At 40.3% G+C, this 19,415-nt stretch overlaps 2 protein-coding genes across 2 annotated transcripts; one reads left to right on the top strand and one right to left on the bottom strand.

Annotated features, from left to right (window-relative positions):
- Nucleotides 1-2,676: 2,676 nt before the first annotated feature.
- On the bottom strand, nucleotides 2,677-4,186 carry ccdc86 (coiled-coil domain containing 86). The gene is made up of 4 exons (XM_085163362.1): nucleotides 3,502-4,186; nucleotides 3,157-3,286; nucleotides 2,982-3,056; nucleotides 2,677-2,854 (listed from the first exon to the last, which is right to left on the bottom strand). Exons 1-4 carry the CDS (start codon nucleotides 4,047-4,049, stop codon nucleotides 2,705-2,707), a joined length of 903 nt encoding a protein of 300 aa, XP_085019488.1. The 5' UTR covers nucleotides 4,050-4,186; the 3' UTR covers nucleotides 2,677-2,704.
- Nucleotides 4,187-8,197: 4,011 nt separating this feature from the next.
- On the top strand, nucleotides 8,198-18,601 carry glb1 (galactosidase, beta 1). The gene is made up of 16 exons (XM_085163361.1): nucleotides 8,198-8,432; nucleotides 10,215-10,384; nucleotides 10,722-10,872; nucleotides 12,765-12,825; nucleotides 12,911-13,005; nucleotides 13,097-13,277; nucleotides 13,435-13,493; nucleotides 13,572-13,693; nucleotides 14,489-14,529; nucleotides 14,632-14,744; nucleotides 14,922-14,996; nucleotides 15,153-15,242; nucleotides 15,327-15,440; nucleotides 16,864-16,995; nucleotides 17,282-17,521; nucleotides 17,881-18,601. The coding sequence occupies exons 1-16, from the start codon at nucleotides 8,376-8,378 to the stop codon at nucleotides 18,133-18,135; spliced, it is 1,956 nt and encodes a 651-aa protein (XP_085019487.1). The 5' UTR covers nucleotides 8,198-8,375; the 3' UTR covers nucleotides 18,136-18,601.
- Nucleotides 18,602-19,415: the final 814 nt, after the last annotated feature.

Raw genomic sequence — 19,415 nt, 5'->3', positions numbered from 1 at the left:
CCAAATTTCCCAGAGGAACCCACCCGAGGGATTAATAAAGTTTTATCTTATCTTATCTTATCTTATGATTATATATTTATAAATGACACACTAAGGAGGAGTAATGCTCTGTAAAAGATGAACTAAGCACTTTCCAATACCTTATTTAATACTTAATAGTGTGACATTACTATAAAGTGCTATCAAATATTTTATATTATTTTTAAGAAGAGAAACCATCAGAATATCTGTGAAAACTCCAATAGGTGGCTCATTTGATCTGACCCATAATGGGAAACTGGTCCAGTATCTAAAAATGCTTTTTCGTAAAATGTAGTTTATCAGTATAATATCAGTATTTTATTTAACAAGGGGCTGTCCTGACATAGATTATGATGTATTACTTGATAGATAGATGTTTGTCTTTTTTAATTATCAACCCTAAAACTGACAAGTTAGCATAGATACGTTGGCCCACTCATCAGCAGTTTTCTGTGGAAATGTGAAAACGAGGACTAGGCCTGGTCCTCTCAGCAACCTCAGACCAAAATCAATTAAATGCTGAACGTCCATTGTTGCTTTGGCAACAGTTTGAAATGGTTTGCAGTTACTCTCTGTTGAATTTTAAAGTGATAAGATGGCCCACTTTACCTCATGTCCCGGTTTTGTTGGGATCACACTATTGATCGGTCTTCCACTGTCTATCCTGAAGCGCCAAATGATGTTTTTAAAATCTGCTTCAAAAGACTCCATGATCTGATTTATTTTCTTCTTTCTTCTTCAGATAATTGAAGGTAGACTTCCTTACTTTATGTCGATTACATAAAAATCGATTTTCAGAATTATTTCAGGAAATAATAACATGTTTTATTACAGTGTTATAACTCCATCTGAGTCAAAGTGATCAAAAAGTCATTTCAACATATATTTAAAGTAAGGAAGAGAAAAGAACAACAAACTTTCGGTTTGATCACTTTTATTAAAACGTGACCACTTTGCATCACCTAGATCTTAAAACCTGTCAACAGAAGTGCTTCATGTCATGATTACACTGTTTGATATTTAAGGATACATTGTGTGTGATGCCTCTCTGTGAATAACAAAGATTAGATGAAGGCAACACAAGAAGAAGCTAAACAGGAAGGAGGCGCTTAAAGAGTGAGACAGTGAAGTAGCACACAGCCAGACTGCTCATGAACATGATCCCAGGGTGAGAGGTCACCGCGACGTTGCTTGAAGTGCTGTTTGTTGTTGTTGCAGTGTTGTTCGCAGTAGCGGTGCTGATTGTGCTTGTCATGTTTGTTGCAGTTTGGCAGTGGCAAAGGTGGGAGCGGTTGAATTTACAGTGGAATTTGTCTGGGCATTTGCTGATGCTGCTGATTGATGAGTAAAACAGAAACAGAGACAGAAAGAGATAAAGTAAAACACTTAAATGAGAAACTGTTTTACTCACCGATGATCAGGATCTGTATCAGAATGGTCAGAAGCAGTTTTGATCTCTGTAATGCCTGAAAACCAAAAGGAAAATTTAATATTTTGACTTTAAACATTACTGTCTAACAAGCAAACGGTCTAAAAAAGAAAGCTGAACAACCTGTTAAAAGTGTGTTACTTACAACACTCCTGTATTTTAATTTCTCTCAGCTCAGTTGTGTCAGTTGTGAACTTGTCTCAGTGCCAAGTCTTCTTGCACCTCAGATGAGCAACTTCGCCTCAAGCTGTGAGTTCTTCCCGTCTTTTACACTGTGAATGGCAGACATGAGGAATGACATGAAAGAGACACCTTTGAAGGATGGCCATTCCTTTCACAGCAGCCACCTAAGTTTAACAAACTGCTTTGTTCATGCGTGCATCTCCAGGCTTGTGAGATTATTGACAGATTACAAAGGAATCGGGTTGGTCACAGGTGAAGAGAAGCAGGATGTGTGTTCAACATGCTAAAGCCATGTCTTGTGTCTGCATACTTACTGGTGACGTTAATGTGTCACGACCAAGGTTAGAAGAAAAGTCCCACAGACTCATCTAGTGGACATCATTGCTAAATTAGGCCTAATGTCTTACAGCAGGATGATTCTGCTTTATTCATGTAATCATTTTTTAACTGCACTTAAACAACTTCTATTTTTCTTAGGCTGTCTGGAGAAAAACGTGTTAGATGTTCTTCCTTCAGAACAAAAACTCCAGACGCAAAGAAAAATCTTTTGATTGAATTGGACTCTTTTTTAAATAACTACAGTGCACCTATCTTCAGATGGCTGCGTCCCGCAGGACATGACAGTGATATGGACCAAAATTTCTGACGAAATGTTTCAAGCAGCTTGTTGAATCTACGCCATGAATTAAAACAGCTCTGAAGGCAAAAAGGGGGTCTAACTCAGTACTAGCAAGATCGTGTCCAATGAGTGTCTAGCCTTTAAATCTTAAGAACGGGATGCTTTTATAGTTCAAAAATGTACTTTTGGAGGACAATCTGCTCATAAATGATCTTAGACTCCCATTTCTGAAGTTCTGAATAAACCATCAGTTCACAGCCCATTAATCATCAAACACAGTTTCACAAATATAAAACCAGCATTATTATAGTTTGTTTGTAGTGATATAAAAATACTGTCAGCCACCAGTGCTCCCCCTCAGCCTCAGTGAAGTTTTAATAAATAAATGAGTGGAAGACAAGAATGAGTCAAAATCCAGAGCAGATCAATTTTATCACATTTATTTCTGGACTTTAAGTTAAATCTTGGTCAGAGTTTTTCTGTTTCTTTGTGGGTTTGCCACTCTGCTTCTGTGACTTCTGCAGCAGAGCCAGCGTGTCTCGCTTCTCAATCTTTCTGAGATGTTTCTTCTTCATCCTCTTTATCTTTGACGTATTCCGGATCTGAGAAACAAACGAGACATAAAAGTCAAATATGATTGGAATATTACAATAAACCGAGAAAGCATTAACACACGAGGGAATGAAGAATATGCCAGTATTTCTTTTAGCTGGAGACAAGTCGACATACCACTTGAACAATCTCAGCTTTGCGTTCGTTCTCTTCTCGACGTTTTAAGTTTTCTTCTCTTCTTTTCCTCTTTTCCTATTAAAACAGGCAAAAACACAAAAACAAGTGAGGTGCAAAGCGTTGACAACACAATGGTCAGGCAGACCTGCATCACTCACACGGCCTGCCTCCTTACCTCCTTCTGTCGAGCTTTCTCATCCTTAAGCTGCAAGGAATACTGCTTCACCAGTGCCTTCTCCCGCTTGGCCTCCATCTTCTTTTCCCAAGAGGAGCACAATTGTTTGTCTCTCACTAAAGCTGAAAACCTTAGAAGACAAAAAAGGTTCACACTAAAGGTTTACCAACAAAGTTTAGGGCGATCTGTACAAGACATCTCATTATAAACAAAACCTTATTACCAAGAACTCTCATCACCTTCCTCATTAACTGCCATGTACGTGCTTTTCATTCACATACAGTACTATATAATAATGATTATTATTATTATTATTATTATGATGATAATAATAATCGTCCTCACCTCGCCTTGCTCCGGTCCTTCCACACTCTTCCAGATTTCGGTTTTCCCAGAGGAATGGCCGGGCGGGGCTTCTCACTGGGAGCTAGGTGAGGCTTCTTCGGGACCGGCTCTGCTGGAACAGGTCTGGACAGAGGAGCGTCTCCGCTGCCATTAACGGTGGACTTGTTTTCTGTATCCGCCGCTGGAGTCACTGTCTGCGGCTCTGCTGGGTCCGGTGTCGGCTGCTCTGCCCCGAGACAGGGCTCTGGTTCCGCTGGCATGCTGGACCTGTCCTCGGCCGGACTCACAGGTTTCTCCTCTGTATTTGTTTCCTCCTCTGTATTTGTTTCCTCCACCTCTACCAGTAGCTCCTGGAGGACTGACCTCCTGCTCCTCCGGCTGGGAGTCCTCACCGGGGCTTCAGAGCCGAGCACCGGTGCGGGAGTCCGGAACGTGCGGCCGCTGCGGGTCCGTCTGCCCTCCGCCGGCGGTTCCTGGACCTGCTCCGCTCCTGGTTCCGCCTCATCGGCGGCTTTCTCTTCTGACACGGGTTTTCCTCTTTTTGGCATATTTTTAAATAAAGTAACAGCTCATTGCTATACCTTACTTCTGTTTCCACGTGTGAGCTCTCCCAGCGTTGTGTACGTCGCGTTATTTCCGGTGTCGACGATAAACAACATGGCTTCACATTACCGCCACCTCCAGTTCTGGAGGGCAAACTACAAATTTGAACTTCCTCTAAGACAGTGGTTCCCAAACTTTTTTTGCTGGGCCCCCCTTATTTTACAAGAAAAATGTTCGCGCCACCCCCCCCCCTTCTCGCGCGTGCACGCGCTCACGCACACGCACATCCTCCAACCACGCACACCCATATTTTGCTCCATTGCGGTTTATTTCACACCTCAAACATTTAGTAAACAATTAAGCAAATACAAGTAATCTGCAATAAATGACAGGTAGTAATAAAATAAACTACTAACTCTTTTACGCTGCGTCCACACCTACACGGGTATTTTTGAAAACGCAGTTGTTTCGTCCACACGTAAACGGCGTTTCGAATCACCGAGAACGGAGATTTTTTTAAAACTCCTTTTTTGCGTTTACCTGTTCATCACGCTATGTCAAAGGTATGTGCCTTTTTTCACGTCACGCTGTGCACCACGTTATTGTTTACATGAGATGAATTGCAGAATGGCAGATAAAGACAAAATACTGTTAATCTTCAGGTTTTACACCCTTACACGTACACACGCAATTACTGTCCCTCCATTTAGAAAGGCAGAGGCCTCACGTGTAGTTTTTTTTTCATGTGTAATAATGTTCAACGTTGCATCAATACATTTTTCAAAAAATGCCTCTCTGTGCAAAATGGGTTTAAAAACATAAACAACTGTGGGATCCTGTTTGTCCGTGATTTAAACAGCCCAGCGCTGCTCCCTACGAAGGTAAAACCAATTCTGCAGGGAGACCTACCTCGGCACTTGTGCAGGTGAAGCCAAAGGGAAGATATGCTTCACCATATTTTCTAGTCTTTGGCTTAGAATGAAGTTGGTTTGGAAACATATTCAGCGATGCTTCATCTCCTGCTTTGCGTTTCTGTGGGCACCCCGTGCTAGCAGTGTCCAAGTGTTTTGTGTCCCCCCCCCCCCCCCCTTTTCATTCCGCGCCCCCCCTGCAATGGCTCTGCGCCCCCCCTAGGGGGCGGGCCCCACACTTTGGGAAGGTCTGCTCTAAGAGGAGCGCCATTGTTTGGCTTTAGCTTTTATCATGAAAACTGTGGTGTTTGCTCTTTGTAATACTCATAGAAATGGGACAACATCAATGTGTAGCTTCGTTAGCTCCATCAGTAAGTCAGTCTCAGAGATACCTCTAGAGTTAGATAGTGAGTGAATTTAGCTTGTCACAGTTCACATAAAAACTAATTAAACACACTGGGATTTTGGGTGTCTTCTTTCTTTACAGCCACAATTAAATTTGAGAAGTCAGTCTCTTTGGTTGCATGTCTTATTAAGACGAGGTTGCTGGAAGTGAACCACAGAACACAGAGAGAAAGATCCTGAAATGACGCTGAAATACAAACAAGAGGAAAGTGGTCAAAGTATTTGATGAAGGCTGAAGAACCTGATAGGCCGACTTCATATGTGAACTTTATTTTTTTCATATTTTACTAAATTTAAAACGGGGATTTCAAATCAAATGTCATGTAAACCTCAGTAGTGTAAGTAGCTGCTGTGAGGCCTTTTTGAGCTTTTTGGGTTGAGGCCAAAAAGACCAGTAGAGGTCCTTAAAGATTTGAACCTTCAGAATTAGTTTGCGCTTCACTGATCTCAACCTGATCCCGATTTACAAACTTATTACTGATTTAATTTTCAGAAATGCAACTGAATAAGTTAAATAAGCTAACAATTTTACTCTTTTTTTCCTTAAGGGCAGCAAATTTAGTTTAAAAAGAAGGAATAGGGCTTTGTTTGGATTCATCACATCACACCCATGCAAGTAGTAAAGCTTGCAACCCCCTTTTTTGATTTGTTGTATTTTTATATTTCATAGTGCAGTTATGACAGGTATAAATACCAGAAGTTATTAGAAGCAGATATTAAAACTGAGACCTCAGTCATGCCATTTAACCTTAGCCGAGCCTTAACTGTGGGAGATGTGAAAACATTTTTTCTCTCTTCCTTCATTGATGTGATTACATTTAGTCACCCTTCAGACCCTGATGGAAGAGTCTGACTTTAATGCCAGAGTGACTTCATCACTATCCTGGCAAAGTGTGTTAGTGTTTAGGTGTTACCTAAGATCCACAGGGATGGGAGACAGCTGAACCATTTAACAGGTTTCAGTGAACAGTTTCAGGAATGTGCAACAGCACAGAATGTTCACAAGCAGTTTTCCAAGGACCAGGACTTCCCTCAGGTAAGTGTTACCAAAACATGGATTCATACAAGTATTTCCATAGGAACTGGGAGGGTAAGGCTTGCAGTTAACCTTCCAGAACAGAGGAGTCTCCGATGAGACTGAAGAATTGGGACAGGAAAGTGCTGTCAGTAAGTGGAAATGCGAAACAGGTTTGCCTGCTTGAGTCTGCCCTCGATCACACCGACTCCTGGAAAAGAACATACATGCAACTTATAGAGGTAGAGAACGCTAGACAACAGAACTGCACCTGGAGGACAGGAAACTATGACATGATTTGACCTTTCACCTTTTTAGACCTTCCCAAAACGTCCTTTCTGTCTAATCCAAACATAAAGGGCATGTTAATCGATTATTAACCAGGTACTGACAGGAACACTGAGACAGGTTTGCTTGTTGTAATTGTAATTTAATTTAATAATTGTATTTGATCCAAGTCTCTGGTACACTATCAGTATTTTTCAGCATAAGGATGCATCACCTGAAAAGAGCATATTAGAAGTTGCCACTCCAAGCCCCAGGCATCAATAAAGTCAATCCACGTCAAAGCGTACCAAAACCTTCTTAAATAGCCCAGCTCTGCCCCCTCTCACTTCTATCTGCTGTAAATTTGAAAGCTTTTGATTTTTTATTTTTTTTTTGCAAGGTCCCAGAAGATAGACTGTTGCACATGTTACTGCTCACAGCAGAAAACAGGCCAAGTGTTTTCAAGTGTTCATGGGTGTTGTTTTGTAGGGGAATCTTGCCCATCACAGGGGAACCTGAACTTGTTTTCCCTCCACACACATGGCCATCCGACCGCTCATAGGCTCATCAGCCTTCTGTATAATTATATTGCTTATAAAGAATTCAATATTTTGTTTTAACTGCGATAAGATCAAAGCTTTAAGTAGAATTAGACTGTGCCTGACCAACTGGTGTAAAAACTTTAAGGCCCAGAACTCGTGACTGTACTGCCGTACTTTGTTCTAAAGTTTTTCAGGGCGGGATCTCACCTGTCAGAGGTGAACCAGCCATCCATTCTCCACTGTTTTTATTTTTTAACAAAATTCTCAAAAACATGCACAAAGTCTTTATCTCCACATTTGTATCTCTAGTTAAACCACATCCAAACAGTTTTCTCACACAGTGTCCCTGCTCACACCGAGGACAAGGTTCACCTGCTTGGGTTTTACTTAGTAGAGAAAAATGCAGGTAACTAAAAGACACACACACACACACACACACACACACAAAACGATTTCAGTCCAAATGAAACAGCTTACTTGACACACCTTTTAAAGTAAAATGTTACATTGTGAATATTTTAAAAAAAACCCGTCTTCAGTGCCTTAAATAAAAGGCCTAACACTGCCACCTGCTGGCTTAAAAGCGTCCATACGCCACCAGCATATGACGGTACAATAATAATAATATTTTAAAAAATAATAATAAATAAACAGATAAATAAAATTAGGCCGTTCTATTTTCCTCCTGCCTGGCAGCTCCCTATTCAACATCCTTCATCCAGTATATTCATTGTCCCTCCTCCGCACATGTCCAGACCATCTGTTCCTCACCTCTCTCATGATTTCCAGACATAAAAAATATTGCGGATTTAATACATTGTCTTTCTCTTACCCATATTTCCTTCTGCTGTATATTGTATTTTTACTCTATCCTGTCAGATTGTACATTTAAAAAAAGGCTTCTATCCCATAGTTCAAAACAGTGACTGTCATTATTTCAAACCCTTTGAATAAAAAGCTCAACACTGCCCTCTGCTGATGTAAAAGCGTCCACACTCCACCAACGTATCACGTCACATGATTTCACTTCCGCGAGCCCAAACGAAACGACTCAATGAAAACAGCGCAGTAGATCCAGGGACGTAAGGTCTGTCGCTGACCGTGTGCAGGTAAATTCTGCATGTTTTGGTAACTTTGGATGCGCTCCGAGCCTGAAACAGAGCAGCAGGACTCCTGAGAGGACTCGTAATCATGTTGCTGCTCAGAACTGGCAGCGTGCTGCTTCTGCTGATGCTCTTTGGACGATCAGTGAGTAGACTACTCTTTTAAAGATAAAGTTTTAAACTTGTCTGGTGCATACACTGCAGCCTCATTACACGAACATGAAATAGGCTGCTGTGATGTGAGATCATAAAGGTTTATAACATCAGTAGTGTCAAGCTCATGTATCGGTTGTTGTTTGTCAGAGTTTTAGACTATAAAGATGAATGGTCGATACATAGGTTACACTGGAATGTCTAGCAGAGCTGAAACATTTAAAACCATGTTGGGATAACTACAAGATCTTAATGAGACATTTTTTACTGAGACATCCTGAGATCACCTGAGGTGTCAGCCCTGTGCCATAAAAACACGAACTTGCCAAATTATGACCACTGCAATATACAGTGCTAAGAAACAGCACTTCCTGGTTTGCTTATATTTTGGCATATTTGTCACACGTACATGTTTCAGATCATTAAACACATTTGTAATGTTAGACAAAGATAAGCTGAGTAAATACAAAATGTAGTTTTTAACTGATTATTTCATTTTTTTAACAAACAAACAAAAGTTATCCACATGTACCTGGCCCTATGTGAAAAAGTTAATGTCCTTCTTTCTCAAATTATGAATATACACAGTCTCATTAGCCACACTTAAGCCTGATTACTGCCAGGCCTGCTGATTCAAAAAATCACTTAAACAGAACCAGTCTGACAAAGTGAAGTCGGCTAAAGATCTCCAAAAGTAACACATCATGGGACAATCTAAAGAAACACATGAACTCCAGTGAAGCACTGTGAGAGCCATTATTCACAAAAGGAGAAAACGTGGAACAGTGGTGAACTTTCCCAGGAGTATACGGCCTCGCATCAGCAGCTCATGGCATGAAGGGGGTCGCAGAAGAACCCAGAACTAGATCAAATGAACTGCAGGTCTCACTTTCCTCAGTGAAGTTCATGATTCAAGAATAAGAAATAAGAAAGAGACTGGGCAAAAATGGCATCCATGGGAGAGTTCAAGGAGAAAACCACCGCTGACCACATAGAACACAAAGGCACACATTTGAAAAACCATGTTGATGATCCCCGAGACTTTGGGGGAAATATTCTGTGGATTGATGACACAAAATCTGAACTTTTTGGAAGGTTTGCATAAAAAGAACATAATACCAGCAGTCAAACATGGTATTGTTATGTTCTGGGGCTGATTTGCTGCTTCAGACCCTGAACAACTTGCTGTAATGGACAGAAACATGAATTCTGCTCTCAACCAGCAAATTCTGAAGGGGAATATCTGAAGCTCGAGCTCACCAGAGTTACATAGCAGAACAGTGATCTGAAACACACCAGTAATTCTGAATCGCTCAACAAAAAGAAATTAAGGTTTCTTTTGTTGAGCTAAGTCAAAGTTTGGACTTCAATCCGACAGAGTCTTTGGCACAACCCTAAACAGGCTGTTCATGCTCGAAAATCCTCCAATGTGTGTGAATTAAAACAATTTTGTAAAGGAGAGCGGGCCGAATTCCTCCACAGTGATGTTGCCAGGTATCACAAATGCTTGATTATAGCCGTTGCTGCTAAGATTGGCCCAACCAGTTATTATGTTTAGGGAGCAATAAGTTTTTTCACACAGAGCCAGGTAGGTTAAGATGACTTTTTTCCCTTAAGAAATTAAATCATCATTTAAAATGAATATTTTGTATGTGGTTGGGTTATCCATGTCTAATTTTAAAATGATATGAAACATCTAAGTGTGACAAATATGCAAAAAAAAAAGGAAATAAAGATTCAGATGTGAATCTGTTGTGTTGTGATCTGTCTGCAGCTCGGAGAATCTCCTTCATTCACTGTGGACTACCAGCATGACTGCTTCCGTAAAGATGGGGAGAAGTTTCAATACATATCAGGAAGTATCCATTATAACAGGATACCCAGAGTCTACTGGAAAGATCGGCTGCTCAAGATGTACATGGCAGGCCTGAACGCCATCCAGACGTAGGCTTACTTCCTCTCACTCTCATCTTCACATATCTGTGGGACTGATGTGGAAACTGAAGCGAATGAACTCAGCTTATAAGTTAATAACTGTGACAGTTTTGCTCTGTTGATGCAAACAAACACATAATCTTAGCACTATGATGCTCTATAAACTAAACTGTTAATAGATTACATGTTGGTGAATCCAAATTAATTTATGGCGTAATCATGACAAAATAGTTATAGAACTAAGGATGTATGATTTGATTTAAAGCTTCATGTTAATGAAAGCACAAACACATCTGACAGGTTTCCTGTTTGTTTGGATAACACTGACGTTTCAGTCACTTTGCAGGTACGTTCCCTGGAACTACCATGAAGCGGTTCCAGGCTTGTACAACTTCAGTGGAGACAGAGATTTGGAGCATTTCCTTAAGCTGGTGCAGGACATCGGTTTGCTGGTCATCCTCCGGCCAGGACCCTACATATGTGCAGAGTGGGACATGGTGAGGGAAAGTGTTTGTTGACTGTGTTTTTATAATAAACTATTACAGGACACTTAAAACATGCACTTGCCTTTTATTAATAATGTGGAGAGTCTGATTCCTCCATCAGTCTTAACCGCTTCTTACCTGGTCATCTACACAGTCGTTTCCAAAAAAGCTGGGACGCCGTGTATCCGGTCGTTAAGTGATGACGTGACGAATCCTACTTCCGGGCCTAAAGTAGTCTGCGTTTAATATGGCTTTTGTGTTGTTAACATGTTTAATGTTATGTATTTTCTTCTATTTAATCTCAAAAAGCTCCTAAAACAGTCAGTGATCACTGTTGACCTCCCTCGGCTTTCATTACCGCTAATCATTTATTTAAGCTCAGTTTTTAAAACCTTAGGATGTAACTACAGCCCAGCTCATGCAGCAGTATATGAATGACTAACCTCGTATTGTGGATGGATTATCTCAGTTGTTCTCCTGGCTGAAGTTTGGTCCTTTTACAGCATCCTGCCATGCGATTACATTTGTTCCTGACCACCAAGAACACTCACGTTAACTTTTATCGAGTGGAAAAAAAGTTAGCTTGTTTATATTATGCTAACATAGCTGTGTCGCTAGCGGTCACGTAGCACATCATTATATACCAGCTAGCCAAACTTCAGTAACCCTACAAACGTCACTGCTGTTTAGTTTTCTGTCTTCATTCATGTTAGAAGTGATAACAGAGCTGTACGTTTTAATTTGTTTCCAAAACCCCACAGTCAGGACATGCTATATTGTATTTAGATAGAAGCTAGCGAGCTAACTTCCTGCTAACTTCTAACTCCGTTAAATGTCATAAATTCCGTTTTCACGGATGCCTCGATGTTAAACTCAATTGTTACACCTGGTAGAGCAGAACGCTGACCATTTTATTAAAGATGAAAGACTTTAGACAGTTTTTCAACTCTCAGTAATGCCATAGTGATCGTTTGATATATGGACCTGCAGCGGAGTTTAGGCCCAAACACGGCTAGTGACGTCAGACTTAACGACCGGATAGTGCAGTGATTTGGTGATGTTTTTATTCACAGTTGAGCACAAAAAAGGTAATTTTGGATTTGAAGGTTATCAACGTGCCTCAAAAAGGTTATGGATGGGTCATGTTTACCACTCTGTAGCATCCCTTCTTCTTTTAACTACAGTCTCTAAACATGTGGGAACTGATGTGACCAACTTTAGGGAGAGGAATGTTGTCCTGCTCTTGTTTCATATCAGATCTAGCTGCTCAACAGCCCTGGGGGTCTTCTTTGCAGTATTTTTGGTTTACTAAAGCACTAAATGCTTTTAGATGGTGAGAAGTCTGGAAGGCAGTCAAGCCTGTTCATCATCCAGGCTGCAAAGTCATGCTGTTATAACAGAAGCACTGTGCAGTTTAGTATCATCTGAAATCTGAAATCTGCAGAAATTTATGAATCAGATAGCATTGATTTTCTTTTTATTTAAATGTTTGGTCAGAAACTGTTGATGAATAATTGATGGATAAACACATTTCAAGTGTTGAGTTGATCCTCTCGGGACCAGGAACACCGCTGTAAAATGTTATATTTCTCTCTGGATGAACCGAATTGCAAAGCTTCCCAACCTTTGGTGCAAAGCATCATAACATTCCCAGAAACCCATCACGCCGCATAATTAACCTCTACTGCAATACATACTCTGGTCCCCATAGTAATTGTCTTTTTAGCAACGAATAGAAACAGAGTTTCTATGCTATGCCATGCCTCAAAGCTTTATGCATTTAGCAAAAATTTCTTAATATTAGTATGAATTGCAAGTTATATTTCTGCTGTTTAAGTTTCACTGGACTTCATGGTGTATTTAAAATTTCATGTTATCTATTTTTGTGTATTTCTGCCAACCAGGGTGGTCTGCCTGCCTGGCTTCTCAAAAAGAAAGACATCGTACTGCGCTCTACAGATTCAGGTGAGAAATAAAAGCAAATGGTAATGTAACCAGTACAAATTGTATATACAGCACAATTCGCAACAGAGTCATTTGTGTATTCCAGACTACATCGCAGCAGTGGATATATGGATGGGGAAGTTGCTGCCTATGATAAAGCCGTATCTCTATCAGAATGGTGGTCCGATCATCACTGTTCAGGTGAGTCCAGGACTTTCCTGATCTTTGGATTTGTACCTGCTTTAGCTGCTGTTGTTATGTTTTACATCATCATTACATACCTGTTTGATAGGTGGAGAATGAATACGGCAGTTACTTTGCCTGTGACTACAACTACATGCGTCACCTGTCCAAGCTGTTCCGCTCTTACCTGGGTGATGAGGTGGTGCTGTTCACAACAGATGGGGCTGGGCTGGGCTACCTCAAGTGTGGCTCAATACAAGACCTCTATGCCACTGTGGATTTTGGGCCGGGTAGGTATCTCTCAACGGTAAAATGCAGAGTGAAGTGAACACTCTAAGCTGAAAACTTCTTGTTTTTTTCTGCACTGACTCCTCACATTTCCTTAGTCATTCACAGGGAAGTAGCAAAAACAAATGCATGATTATTATTGTCTCTTCCTTTTGCTAGGTGCTAATGTTACTGCTGCCTTTAAAGCACAGCACCAAGTTCAACCTCACGGGCCTTTGGTAAGGGTTGCCCTCGCAATGTTCTCACAGCATGGTACGTTTTCTCTTTAGGTGCTCACGGTGTTGTTTCGTTCACAGGTGAACTCTGAATTTTACACTGGATGGCTGGACCACTGGGGATCACATCACTCGGTCGTGTCGCCCACTCGAGTGGCTAAGGTCCTCAGCGAGATGCTGCTCATGGGAGCAAACGTCAACTTGTGAGTTTATGGATCTCAGAGACTGATTGTTAGAGACAGTGAAGGGTTGTATCATCTAAAGCTAGAAATGTATTGGTGAAGTGATGCCTCCAGGGATCCATCCACTGCTACAACTGCCACCTAATACAGTGATTGGCCAAACATGGTGCACAGGTAAATGATAGGCCCCTGAAGGTTCTTATCTATCAGACATTATGGCAGCATCATGTTGCTTAGCAGCCACTTAGCGACATGCTAAAATGACCTATTTCTAGGATTTATGCACTGGCATTGTATCGTTTTAATTTTACAACTGCCACACAAACATGAAATTAGACGTTCCTAGCAACAACCTTGCAACAGGCTTACATGACAAAAATCTTTGGTACCTATCTACCACCCCATCCCATAATGCACTGAGCATTTCTCCTTCATTTACCTTTTTCATTCTCTTGTGTTTATACACCATTTTACATTTCCACAGTGTGTCAGGGTGGTGTGGTCAAAAAGTTTCAGCCAAATGTTTCTTCTACAATAAAAAAAAAAGACATCTCCTTTGACAACACAGTTGTGAATAATGGTAACAAAGAGGCATATGTAATAATGAGTCTGATCTTAAATCCACACTTGAACATTTCCATCTTGAGAAAAAAAAGGTAAAACTATGGCAAACAGTGATTGAAATGGGCTAAATCATTGTAAGAATATACACATTGCTATGCAAAATAATTGGATACTAGCTAATTGCTCTACATTTGCAAATACAGCAGGTGCATATTTTAGTTTATATACTCACCTTCCTTCCTCTTCACACAGGTACATGTTCATAGGAGGAACCAACTTTGGATACTGGAATGGTGAGTCCACTTTGACAAACTGATCTGATGAGGTGATGATTGTTTCACATGACTTCTGATGAAAACACTGCCATTTGTCTGACTGTCACTTAATACCCTCAGGGGCTAATATGCCATACGCTGCACAGCCCACAAGCTATGACTACGATGCTCCGCTCACAGAAGCCGGAGACCTCACAGAGAAATATTTTGCCATCCGAGAGGTGATCAAAATGGTACGAACAAGCGTAAGCTTCTACTTTTACAGTGTCTAATATCTGTGAAGATAATAAAACACTGTGGCAGCATTTCATTAGCATACGCTAACTGTAGTTACAATGAGTAATTCATTGTTTTTTTGAGTATGGTTTTCTTGTATAAGCCATTCTGACAAACTTGCATTTTTCCAACAGTACAGTAAGGTACCAGAAGGGCCGATACCACCAACAACTCCAAAGTATGCGTATGGTGCCGTAACAATGAAGAAGGTGGGTGATACTCATCACCTTTAATAAAGTCATTAAAACAGCTACTTTTTAAGCACTTTAATAATGATTTTCAGATTGCCTTATTAAAAAATGGATAATGAAGCTTATGGACTGATGAAAATTAAAGAGTAAAGTTTGAGCTTGTGCCACCTGCAGCTCCAGACCGTGTCGGATGCCCTAGACGTACTGTCCCTCTCTGGCCCTGTCAAAAGCATCCATCCTCAGACTTTCATCGACTTGAATCAGGTACCAGTAATTGTTCCGTTTTTCCCGTTTTATCAGCAATAATAACTTTGTACTGTCATTAACGAGTCTCTTATGCTCCTCTAGGCTTTTGGTTTTATGCTCTATAGGACCATCCTGCCCATGGACTGCACCACACCAACTCCACTGTCATCTCCACTGAATGGGGTCCATGACAGAGCATACGTGTCAGTGGACGGGGTGAGTATCAGATGTTAGGTGGAGGTTCTTCTTCATATGAAGCCTGACTTTATCACAGTTCGCTCAGTCAGTTCAAGTTTAGACTAGCTGTTGTTCTTAAATATTTCGGTGGAAGCCAAACGTATGCATCATTCAACTTACACAACTTTTGCTTTCATTAAGTTGTTGTCTTGTTTTTTTTGATTAGGCTCCTGTGTTCATGTTTAGTAAGTCACTTATTTATTCATTAACAAACTTTGAACAAACTTCGATGTCTTTTGCATCAAAACCCATAATTTTTTTTGCAGTAACCGCTGTGGATAAAACAAGAAAAATCATAATAAAATCATTAAAGATGCAGCTGGATATGTTACAAAAGATGAAAACAGAAATTAAAAACTGAAAAGAACTGATCTGCAATAAGCACAAAGTACAACCGCATACAATGACACGACAAGGACGGCACACTTTACTGCCAAACAACAGCAGGATAAATAAAAAAGAGATATTCCACAATTAAGGTAGAACTAATAAAGTCATTTTGTCTTTATTAGTTCTACCTTAACTGAGCAGAAAGCCACTATATAAGAAGTTTGGCATGAAGTTGGCAACATTTGAACAGACTGATCAGTTTTGCATGATTCTGGTGTCGTAGTTTTAGAGTTTTCTGCCAGCAGAAGAAACCCATAAAACCCCTTCCCTTCAATTATTGTTCAGTACAAATAGAGACCCCAAAAGGTTGATTCTGTTCATCTAGATGTAGCGTTTTTGGTGGGAAAAACATTTAGTTTTTTCGGTCTCAGCTGACTGCAGGTTTCCCCAACCTTATAAACAGTACACAATGCACAACAACTGAAACTAGCCCACTGAATGAACGATGGGCTGTGAGGTCAGTTTCTTGATCATTAATATGCAAATTGTCATGACCATTGATCAACAACTACTGGTCAAAGAGCACTGATCAGTGAGAGACCACCATTCACAGAGACCTTGAAATCATTCTCTCCTTTTTCACTGAGTAGGTTTTATTTCTTTTATTTTTTTTTGCATCTGGATTCTTCGTCCTTCATCTCAAAAGAACTGAAATTAAAAGAAAAGAAAAAGGAGCTGTAGATGTTTAGATGTCCCTCAAATTTCCTTTAAAATCTTTTTCAGATCTGACACTTGGTGTGGGGTTTTTTGTGAATCATTATTTTGAAAATAATATTTTAAAAGTGAGGTTTCCGTTACCTCCTCGTGGTTCTTAATCTTTCTTACATTTTCGTTTAAGTCTAAAAATACAGGTAGTATAATAAGATAGATTAGTAAACAGAACAGGTTAAGCTTTTAAACTTGATATAATCTCCACTTTTTCCCCAAAAACTGCTTTGCACTGATCAAAAAAATGTGATTATTTCTGCTATAATCTGGATTTTTTACAGATTTTTTCTTATTTCTTCTCAAGCTGGCTGTAGGAATTCTTGAAAGGGATAAAGTCTTAAGCATCAATGTAACCGGGAAGGCTCGAAGTCAGGTGGACATACTGGTGGAGAACATGGGCCGAGTAAACTACGGAAAACAGATCAACGATTTTAAGGTTTGTTTCTGTGCTACAACATGTCGTGCTGATATTTGTCCTTTGGGCATTTTAGTGTTTGTGTAACTATCCCAGGTCTACGGTCATGTGGAATTTGGTCACTTTTGTAAAAATTGTCCAGAGGTTCATGTAGGGTTTTTTTTTTTGGTTCTTCAGAGTTTCATCAATCAGAGGTCAGATAATAAAAAATAATAATTGACACACAAACAAAACTATTTGCTGTTGTTAACTGTTTAAAAAAAAGTCCCATGAGCTCTTCCTCAGATCTACTCTTCTCTTATCACAGGGCTTGGTGTCTAATCTGACCCTGGGGGCGGACCTTCTCACCGACTGGACCATGTACAGTCTCAGTATTGATGAAGCAGTCATGAAGGGCCTCCTCGGAGAAAAAGAGCCCGCACTTTTTGATCCACCTCAGCCAGCTGATCTCTCCCCTCCAGCTTTCTATGGGGGAAGCTTCATGATACCCGACGGCATCCCAGACCTCCCTCAGGACACCTACATCAAGCTGAGCAGTTGGAGAAAGGCATGTGACATGTTTTATAGCACGCACTGGTGCTAACTTGTCAAAAGACAGGTTTTGCTTTTCTCTGCTGAATGTTCTTATGCATTTAATATTTTTGGTTTTAGAGGGTCTGCTGAATAGAAGGTGATAGTTTGACCTCAAAGTACATGTGTTTATGTGACAGTATACAGACTGAATATTCATTTTTAGTTGCATCCTGGTAAATGAAATTAATGTGTGCAATTTTTTTAGGACTAGGTGGTGTGTTAGACCTTTGACATCTAGATAGATACACAAGATATAATTTTTGTTAATTATTTAATTTTATTTTGATGAAAAATGGGCTAAGTAGCTTGTCTGTATGATTTTGTGTTTTTCAGGGACAGATCTGGATAAACGGCTTTAATGTAGGACGTTACTGGCCGACTCGAGGGCCTCAGATGACACTTTTTGTCCCTGCTAACATCCTCAGTACAGCTGCACCAAACAATGTGACCATCCTGGAGCTTGAAGGGGCTCTCTGCGGCTCTAAAGCGTGCACTGTGGAGTTCACCAACACCCCCATCCTCAATGCAACAGTCCAGTCTGATTACAAACAGCACAGGAGGTTGTTTGTTAAAGAGGATTTACTGTGATGATAAGAAAACTCCCCGCTGCACAAAAGGGATCTATTTGCACATTTAGACTCATTGATTTAGCACTTGTTGGGTCACCTCAACAATCTTTCTTTTTTTAAACTATGAAAAGTGGTTAAATTTGGTAAATGATATCAATGATGTGTGTTTTTGTGCATTTTGCTGAATTATTTTAGCCTGTTTTTTATCAGCACATTAACTTCGGGTTTCTCTACCTCACTGATTCCACATGATTCCAAATTCACAGACTTTTTTTCCTCTTCAAAAAGGGAATGAAGTGAAAGCCACTGAAAGCAGTTTTTTTTTTTCTTTGTTGTTCAAAACTCAGATCAGGGAATTATTGTGTTTTTAAATTACTGCGGGATTGCTGCTTTTATTCTTTTACATTACATTACATGCACTCTGAGTTTGATTTACCTTTATACACATTCAAATAAAAACCAAATAATTTTGGAATTTTCAAAAATCCCCTTTGTCTTGTCTTTGTATGAAAAGATACCAGTCCGCCTGGCTGCTGTGGTGGTACAGTGGTTGGAAGGGTTGGGATCTGCTGCCGAGGCTTGTCTGTGTCCAAAAACATGGCTGTAGGTTCTTCTGAAGTGGCCTTGGGTGAGGCTGCACTTAAGTGCACAAAAACATGTAGTCTTCTCTATAAAAGGTAATTGTTGTTTGTGGTGGGAAATACTGGGTGTGATGTATCCACAGTGTTGGGGAGTAACGGAATACATGTACCGCCGTTACGTATTTAAAATACAAAATATGAGTAACTGTATTCCGTTACAGTTACCGTTTAAAACGTTGGTATTTAGAATACAGTTACTTTGTTGAAATAAATGGATTACACGGCGGTACTTCCCTGTTTCATATTGCGGCGGGTCAGGCCTGTTTGGGTTTTGTTTGACAGCTACGTTCTGTTGTTCCAGGCGGCAGCGTTACGGTTGCCATGGTTACAGAGTGACGCTCTCTCTCTGCGTGTTTCCTGGGTGAGAGAGCGCCTGTTGTTGTTGTGCTAAGCTAATAGAGATTGAAAATGTGACGTCATTCAAGGGTAAAACCGCAAAGAATTCTGGGAACTCGTGGCAAGAGGTAGTAGCGCACGCAGGCTTTCAATTGAAATCAGTTACACAGCGATAAAAAGAAACACAAAAAACTGTCAAGAAGCGGTTGTATTATTAACTGCAATAGCCGGTCGCATGACAGCCATGAAGCCGACGGGTAAAGAGATCGTTTTTCTTTTATCGATTACGTCGTTGAAGAGAAATTATTCGAGCCATGTTTCT

Source organism: Neolamprologus multifasciatus, chromosome 6, assembly GCF_963576455.1.
Source record: "Neolamprologus multifasciatus chromosome 6, fNeoMul1.2, whole genome shotgun sequence".
Lineage (NCBI taxonomy): Eukaryota > Metazoa > Chordata > Actinopteri > Cichliformes > Cichlidae > Neolamprologus > Neolamprologus multifasciatus.
This window is presented reverse-complemented; position numbering and strand designations above follow the sequence as displayed.